This window comes from Lathyrus oleraceus, chromosome 3, assembly GCF_024323335.1.
Source record: "Lathyrus oleraceus cultivar Zhongwan6 chromosome 3, CAAS_Psat_ZW6_1.0, whole genome shotgun sequence".
Classification (NCBI taxonomy): domain Eukaryota; kingdom Viridiplantae; phylum Streptophyta; class Magnoliopsida; order Fabales; family Fabaceae; genus Lathyrus; species Lathyrus oleraceus.
The window spans coordinates 197013803-197022100 of NC_066581.1; the positions used below are offsets into that span (position 1 = coordinate 197013803).

The 8298-nt window shown below is 38.3% G+C and overlaps 1 protein-coding gene across 1 annotated transcript; it reads left to right on the top strand.

Moving 5' to 3' along the window:
• Window positions 1-6922: 6922 nt before the first annotated feature.
• On the top strand, window positions 6923-7534 carry LOC127130384 (uncharacterized). The gene has a single exon (XM_051059405.1). It carries the CDS (start codon window positions 6923-6925, stop codon window positions 7532-7534), a length of 612 nt encoding a protein of 203 aa, XP_050915362.1.
• Window positions 7535-8298: the final 764 nt, after the last annotated feature.

Genomic DNA, 8298 nt, shown 5'->3' on the forward strand with positions numbered 1-8298 from the left:
CATCATGTCTGTGACATCGCACATGTGTAGAAAACTGAATTAATTAATTCAGTATATATTCTGGGATTAGTAAGGATATTTGGTGAATATCCTAACTCCCATGTGGAGGTCTTAAAGACTCAATCAGAATATATATAGGCTCAAAATAAGGAGATATATATGGAGAGATTTTAGGATTGAAGACCTTGATTGTAGCAGAAAGTTTCTGCTGACTTTGTAACAGCAAAGGAGAAGTTTGCTGCGATTTCTAAAGGCCCAAATCCAGTTGGGTGATTAGGTTATAAATAGCATATTGTAACCTAGTTTTTGTAAGCCTCATAGAATGAAAATTTAGGGGTGTGTGTAAGGTAAACCTCCCAACCTGTGGGAAGGTTACCATGTGTTTCTCAGTGGTAAAAGTTGAGAGTGTTTGCAACTCAAAGCCTGTAGGCAAGAGTTGTTATGGTCTTGAATGAAGCTGTGAAGCAAGTTTAAGTTATGTTTACATTACATTGTATTTGTAGTGATAGGAATGGAAACTGCAGGTTTCTATCTAGGAGTTCCTAGGTATAGATTGCATTGGATAGGGATTAAGTGAAGAGTTGTAAACGGGGGAGTTTAACTCTGAATTAATACTGCTGATAGTCGATCTTCTTCCCGGCTTGGTAGCCCCCAGATGTAGGTCATGTTGGACCGAACTGGGTAAACAATTTTCTGTGTTTGTTTTCCTTCTGCATGTTATAATCCTGTCTGCCATAACTCAGGTTGTAATTCAGTCTGCTTATCAAGTTAATAACAGACCTGATACATAGCCTTCTGTTTGAATGTCAATCAGAATGTTTTGACATTCATCATTAACAACACATACTGAATAATAGGCATGTTGATCTCAGTTCAGTATTTAGTTAAGTCTGGTCTTCAAGAGGATAACAGACCTGGCCAAAGGATCATAGTGAAACTGTCAAACTGGAAGTCTTGACAGTTGTACGTGTAGACTGATACTGAAGTAGAGACTTATTAGTCTTTCACAGTATAGTAAAGTTAGCACAGTCTGTTTTCAGGAACATAATAGAATCAGCATGAGGTATATGTTCTGAATGTCAAACTAAATGGTGTGACATTCACACCTGAGCTAAAATCCAGGTGTAAATGGTGTGACATTCACACCTGAGTCTTTCTGTTTCAGCATTTTTCTCAGGCTAATTTAAGGAATCCAACAGCTGAGCTAAAATCCAGGAAAATAACAACTAACCTACAATTAATGAACCTAACAAATAGCCTATTTGTCAGCTCCCTAATGTGTGGAAATTAGGTTACCTTGTTTGACTTTTAGTTTAGGAAACACGAGTACTAAGCCAGCAAATTGAAATACAGTAACAGGTGATGTGCAAATCGATATTGATAAATCATGCTGATAACTGTCCAAACACAACAGAAGTAAGTATGGTGTTTGATCTCTGCTGTGTCTTTGTACAAGAAGGACAGAACTAGATGTTCTTCCATTCTAAGGTAATACAGTAGCAGATGTCGTGACTGCTGTGAAAGCGTGCTTGAGTACAGGGTTTTAATTGGTATAACTGTCTTGCTGTATTAGTTACAATGTTGGATCAGATGTCATGACTTGGAGTAGAACATCTGAATTCTGACTATGCCAGAATTTCACTTTTTGTTTTTGTATTTTGTGGCAGTCCTCATGATGCCTGTTATGTAATATTTAGGGCTCTTAATGAGTTCCTTGAATTTGTTCATTATCTCAGCTGTCTGTTGTGTATAATGATGTTGTGTACTTCCTGAATTTTGTTTTAACATGCTTAATGTTATAACATATGTTTTAACTTTCTCTGCTAGACTAATAGACATTTATTTTGTCTGATTGGTCACCTTTGGTCAATTTTGACTAAAAAGGGGGAGAAGAGCTTGATATGGAAGTTGGATGTGGCTGATCAGAAGGACAACTATGGTGCACAGGTGTTGATGTTGTAGCAGATGTCATATGACATTCTGGCTGGTACAGGTGCTGGAGTTTTCAGTAGCTGTTTTTGATGAATGCACATATTTAGGGGGAGAAGAAGTACCCTGGTGTATTATGCATTTGTGTGTCTTACTAGTTGCATCCATAACTAGTAATTCTGATTGTTGCACAGATTTAGGGGGAGGAGAAGTACCCTTGTGCATGTGTGTATTACTAGTAGCCATAGCTAGTAATTGTTTTTTGCTTCTGCTGCTGATTAAACTACTGTTATGTGGTTTAACTGCTGATAGTTTGCCTTGTGAACAAAAAGGACAGATATATGTTTTAGCCAAAATTTGCCAAAAGGGGAGTTTGTTGATTCTAAGTGTTGGCAGCAATTTTGGTAAAACAAAGAGTGTTCACAAGATGTCATGTGTGATGTCTTAACATGAGATATCCTATGTACCTGCTGGAGTTGAAGAACATGTGCATGCAGGATTGTTTTAGAATGCCACTTACAATGTTAAGGCTTCTGATATTAGATGTACCTGTTGGAGCTTATATGGAAGACATATGCTGCAGGATTGTTTCAGATGACATACACAATGTCATGGTAACTGATATGGCTGTACCTGCTATAAAAGGAAACTGGATTATGCAGGATTTTTCCAAATGTCAGACCCGATGTCATGACATCCTGTACACAGAACATTCAGTGTGAATGTTTGGTGTTTTGTGATTGCATAATTGGTGGCAATCATTGGTTGATTGAAGATATGGCTAGCTGGCGCATTCTTTCAGGGATATCAACCAGATTTGTTTATTTTCCAAGGAGATCTTTACAGCTGATATGAAAAGATTTGATTGGAAAATATATCTAGGGTTTTCAAGGTGTCCAATACTTCTATAAAAAGAGACTTAGAAAACCTGATTGTACACACAACCAATACTGAGCGAAATTTAGAGAGAGAGCTAGGGTTTATGTCTGTAGGTCATTCAAGTCATCCATTGATGATTGAATTAGACTGATTTGTCTTCTTGATCAAAGCTTTGAAGCAAGATCAAGAGTGTGTCTTCTTGATTGAAACTGTAAAGTGAAATCAAGAATATTGTAATTGAAAAGTATTTTCTTTTCACAAGGGATTGTTGTTTAAAATCACGGGTGTGTGATTGTAAGGGAAGTGAGTGGGTTCTCATATCTAAGAGTGCTTAGGTAGAAATTGCACGGGTAGAGATTAGGTGAGAAAGACTGTAACTTGGTGAAGTGTACGAATAGTCTTTGAACTAATTCTATTTTAGGGGATTTCCTTCCTGGCTTGGTAGCCCCCAGACGTAGGTGAGTTGCACCGAACTGGGTTAACAATTGCTTGTGTTATTTGCTTTACCATTCTGTTTCTGTTTATCCATTGTTTATAACCAGATATCAGTGTCGTGACATTACCTTCGACATCTTATATCTGATACCAGAATTTCACACCATAACATAAGTATACCTTTTTCCACCAAGACTTTCCACCTGCATAGGTCCCATCAAGTCCATGTGGAGAAGTTCCAGCACTCTAGATGTGGTGTCATGTTTGATCTTCTGATGTGACATCTTTGTCTACTTTCTAATTTGACACTCACCACAAACTCTTCCTTCATCAATCTTTAATTTTGGGATTCCTCTGATAGCTTCAACAGATATAATCCTCTTCATTCCTTTAAGATGCATATGACCCAGTTTTTGATGCCATAGTTTCACTTCTTCTTCTTTAGCTAGAGTACACATTGATGAATAACTAGTTTCTTGAGAATTCCCCATATAGCAATTATCCTTAGACCTGACTCCTTTCATGATCACCTCATTTTTTCCATTAGTCATCAAGCATTCAGTTTTTGTGAAGTTCGCATTTCGACCTTGGTCGCATAGTTGACTGATGCTGGTCAGGTTTGTAGTCAATCCTTTAACAAGCAACACATTATCAAGGTTAGGGACTCTAGGACAGTTTAGTTTTCTAATCCCCTTGATTTCACCCTTTGCTCCATCACCAAAAGTCACATAGCTGGTGGCATGAGGTTGGAGGTTAATTAGCAGGTTTTTGCTTCCAGTCATGTATCTGGAGCATCCACTGTCAAAATACCAATCTTCTTTGGCTGAAACTCTGAAGGAAGTGTGAGCTATCAAGTTAGTAGCACCATCCCTAGGAACCCACTATCTTCTGTTAACAGGGATGTGGTGTTTGGGTCTGGGTTGATGATGAGTAGGACTAGGATAGCCATACAACTTAAAGCAGAATGGTTTTATATGGCCAAATTTCCCACAGTAATGACATCTCCACCTTTGGTGTTTTCCTTTATGTTGTCTTTTCTTGTGATGTTGAGACACCTGATGTGGCATCTTTGGTTTGCTACCAGTGGGACTACACTCAGGAGAGGATTCATTGAACCCAAGGCCAGTCTTGTCTCCTACCATCTTTCCAGTCTGGAGGATTTTGTCTAAGGTGTCAGATCCACTGTTTAGCATTCTGACATACTTTATCATCTCATCCAGTTTGGAGTTCAGGAACACGACTTCAATCTTCAACTTAGAAATGGTTTCTAAGTGTTCTGTCTTCTCATCCTCTAGTTGGGTTATCAATTTGTTCTGATTCTCCATTTGTTGACACACTTCTTCACTTCTGTAACTTAACTTCCTGTAGGTAGTAGCTAATTCATCAAAGGTTACTTCATCATCACTTGAGTCTTCTTCAGAACCCCATCTTCCAGTCAAGGCAGTCACAAGATTGGCAGACTCTCCTTCTGTTTCACTTTCATCAGACCAAGTAGCAGCAAGACTCTTCTTCTGTTTCTTGGGTTAGGTCCCACATTTAGCTCTAATGTGTCCATACCCTTCACATTCATGGAACTGAATTCCTTTGCCCTGTTTGGATTTTTCCTCAAATTTTGTTCTTTTTCCAGCATCATTGGACCTACTGATGTCAAATGAGTTGTTCTTGACATAATACTTTGACCTTACATCCATCCTCTTCAGGAGTTTGTTGAATTATCTCCCAAGTAATGCTACATCATTTGCCAGATCTTCATCAGTATCCTGACTACTGTCTTCCTCTTTCTCTTCAGTATTTGACATAAAGGCTATGCTTTTGTCTTTCTTTTCAGATCCATCACTCATTCCCAACTCGAATCTTTGGAGGGATCCAATTAGCTCATCCACTCTCATATTGAAGATATCTTGAGATTCTTCTATGGCTGTCACTTTCATGGCAAATCTCTTGGGAAGTGACCTGAGAATTTTCCTCACAAGCTTTTCATCTGACATCTTCTTACCCAAGGCTCCTGAGGCATTAGCAATTTCAAGGATATTCACATGGAAGTCATGAATACTTTCATCTTCTTTCATCCTCAAATTCTCAAACTTAGTAGTAAGGAGCTGCAATCTAGACATCTTCACTCTAGAGGTACCTTCATGAGTGGTTTTGAGAATATTCCAAGCATCTTTAGCCACCTCACAGTTGTTCACCAGTCTGAAGATGTTCTTATCAACCCCATTGAATATAGCATTCAATGCTTTAGAGTTTCCAAGAGCTAGTTCATCCTCCTCCCTGGTCCATTCTTCCTCAGCCTTCTTATCAGTTGTACCTTCTCCTTCCTTAGTAATGAAAGGATGTTCCCAGCCTATTAGAACAGCCTTCCAAGCCTTATTATCCAAAGATTTCAATAAGGCTACCATTCGAGGTTTCCAGTAGTCATAGTTAGATACATCCAGAATCGGTGGTCTGTGTACAGATCCTCCGTCTCTATCCATAGTACCAGAAAGTAACGTCCCAAGATCTCACCCAGAACCAAAGCAGGATACCTGCTCTGATACCAATTGAAATTCTGGTATCAGATATGAGATGTCGAAGGTAATGTCACGATACTAATATCTGAACAACAACTAAAATATAAACAGGATAAAAGACAAAGAAATAAGAGAACAAGTGACACAAGCAATTGTTAACCCAGTTCGGTTCAAACTCACCTACGTCTGGGGGCTACCAAGCCAGGAAGGAAATCCACTAAACAGAATTAGTTCAAAGACTCTTAGTAAACAACTTCAAGTTATAGTCTTTTCACCTAATCTCTACCCGTGTGACTTCTATCTAAGAACTCTTAGATATGAGACCCTACTCACTCCCCCTAAATCACAGCAGTGATATAGAAACAAATATTACAAAGAAAGAAGACACTCTTCAAGAACACATACTTGATCTTGCTTAAAATCTTCAACCAAGTAAACACACATTCATGCTTCAAAGCTTAGAGTGGACAAATTATAACACAAAAGTCAGTCCAATTCAATCATCAATAAGATGAATGAATGGCTCACAATACACAAGCTCACACAAGACTAAAACCCTGAAACTCTCTCACTATTTCGTTCGTTTCTTGTGTGTTAAAACCAGGTTTTACATGGCCTTTAAATAGAAGCTTTTGAATGGGCATGGGCATCATAAAACCCTAAATCTATTTTCCTTGCGTATCTTCTTATTAACGACAGCTAATCATCCCTTATTGGAACATAGATCATTCTGGTTTTAAATCAAATTACTCCTTGAATAGCGCATTCAATCTCCATATAATCACACACAGATTTGCATGAAAAGCACAATCTTGAGATACATAACATTCAGACTGAATGTTCTGTATACACATGTCTTAACATCGGGTCTTACATCTTAGCTAAATCCTGCACAACCATATTTAAACATCTTGCAGGAAACTGATATCACATGTCAAGACAACACGCGTGACAACTTGTGATAACTCTAGGTTTTACCAAAATTGATGCCAACACATAGAACCAACAGGAAGTCAGGACATTTGGTTGTTGATTGCAAAGAGAATGTGGTGACTTGCTACAACTGTGGCTAACCAGGACATATTAGCACTCATTGCCCGAAGCCTAAGCAAGCTTCAATTAAAGGAAAGGTGTTCACTCTGACAGGGACTAAATCTTTCAATGATGACATGTTGATCAGAGGTATATGTTATATTAATAATAAGCCTTTGATTGATATTATTAATACTGGTGCTACACATTATTTTATTGATGATGACTGTGTGAAAAGGCTAGGCCTTGTTGTGTCTTCTATGAATGGAAAAATGGTTATCGAAACACCTGCTAAGGGTTTGGTGACTACTACTTCAGTTTGTTTGAATTGTCCTCTATTAATCTATGACAAAGATTTTGGCATTGATCTTATTTTCTTGCCATTGGAAAATCTTAATGTTATCTTGGGGATGAACTGGTTGGAGTTCAACCATGTTCATATCAATTATTATAACAAGTCAGGGCGGTTTCTTACTCCTAATAAGGAGGAAGAAGCTGGTTTCTTATCTACTAGAGAGATGAATGAGCTTTTGGAAGAGGAAGCTCATGTGTTTGTGATGTTCGCGGCGTTATCTACTAAGAGTCAGGCAGGGATTGATGAATTGCATATAGTGCGGGATTTTCCAGAGGTGTTTCTAGATGACATTTCAGATGTACCGAGTGAGGTGGAGTTTTCTATTGATCTTGTCCTTAGTACCACACATGTTTCTATGGCATCATACATGATGTCTGCATCGGAGTTAGCATAGTTGAAGAAACAATTAGAAGAAATACTAGAGAAGAGATTTGGGAGACCAAGTGTGTCGCCTTGGGGAGCTTCGACGTTGTTGGTAAAGTAGAAAGACGGTAGCATGAGATTGTGTGTGGATTACCGACAGTTGAATAAATTGACGATTAAGAACAAGTATCCACTTCTAAGAATAGATGACTTGATGGATCAGTTGGTGGGTGCACGTGTGTTTAGAAAAATGGATTTGAGGTCAGGTTACCACCAGATTAGAGTGAAGGATGGAGATGTACAAAAGTGAGCATTTAGAACTCGATATGGACACTACGAGTAGTTGGTGATGTAGTTCGGTGTTTCTAATGCACCCAGAGTATTTATGGAGTACATGAATCATATCTTTCATACCTACTTAGATCATTTTGTTGTGGTATTTATTGATGACATTCTGATCTATTCTAAAACAGAAGAACATGCTGAGAATTTGCGAGTTTTATTGCAAGTGTTGAAGGAGAAAACGATTTATGCTAAGTTGTAGAGGTGTGAATTCTGGTCAAAAGGGGTTAGATTTCTTAGTCATGTTATTACAGCTGTGTAGCGGTAAATTCATGATCATTAAGCTATGGATAAGCTAGAGATCAAATAACAAGAGTCGCCACCGCGCTTTTATTGTTTCCAAGGATAAAGGGATAAAGTACGAACAAAACCCAAAAAGTAAGAAGTTTTCAAATCAAAACTAATAAAATGTCAGAGATTACAGGTAAGGGGGTTGGTTACACAGAGGGAAGG

Excerpts from the sequence above, each read along its gene's own strand:
- LOC127130384 (XM_051059405.1), top strand. The coding sequence starts at position 6,923 with ATGTTGATCAGAGGTATATGTTATATTAATAATAAGCCTTTGATTGAT.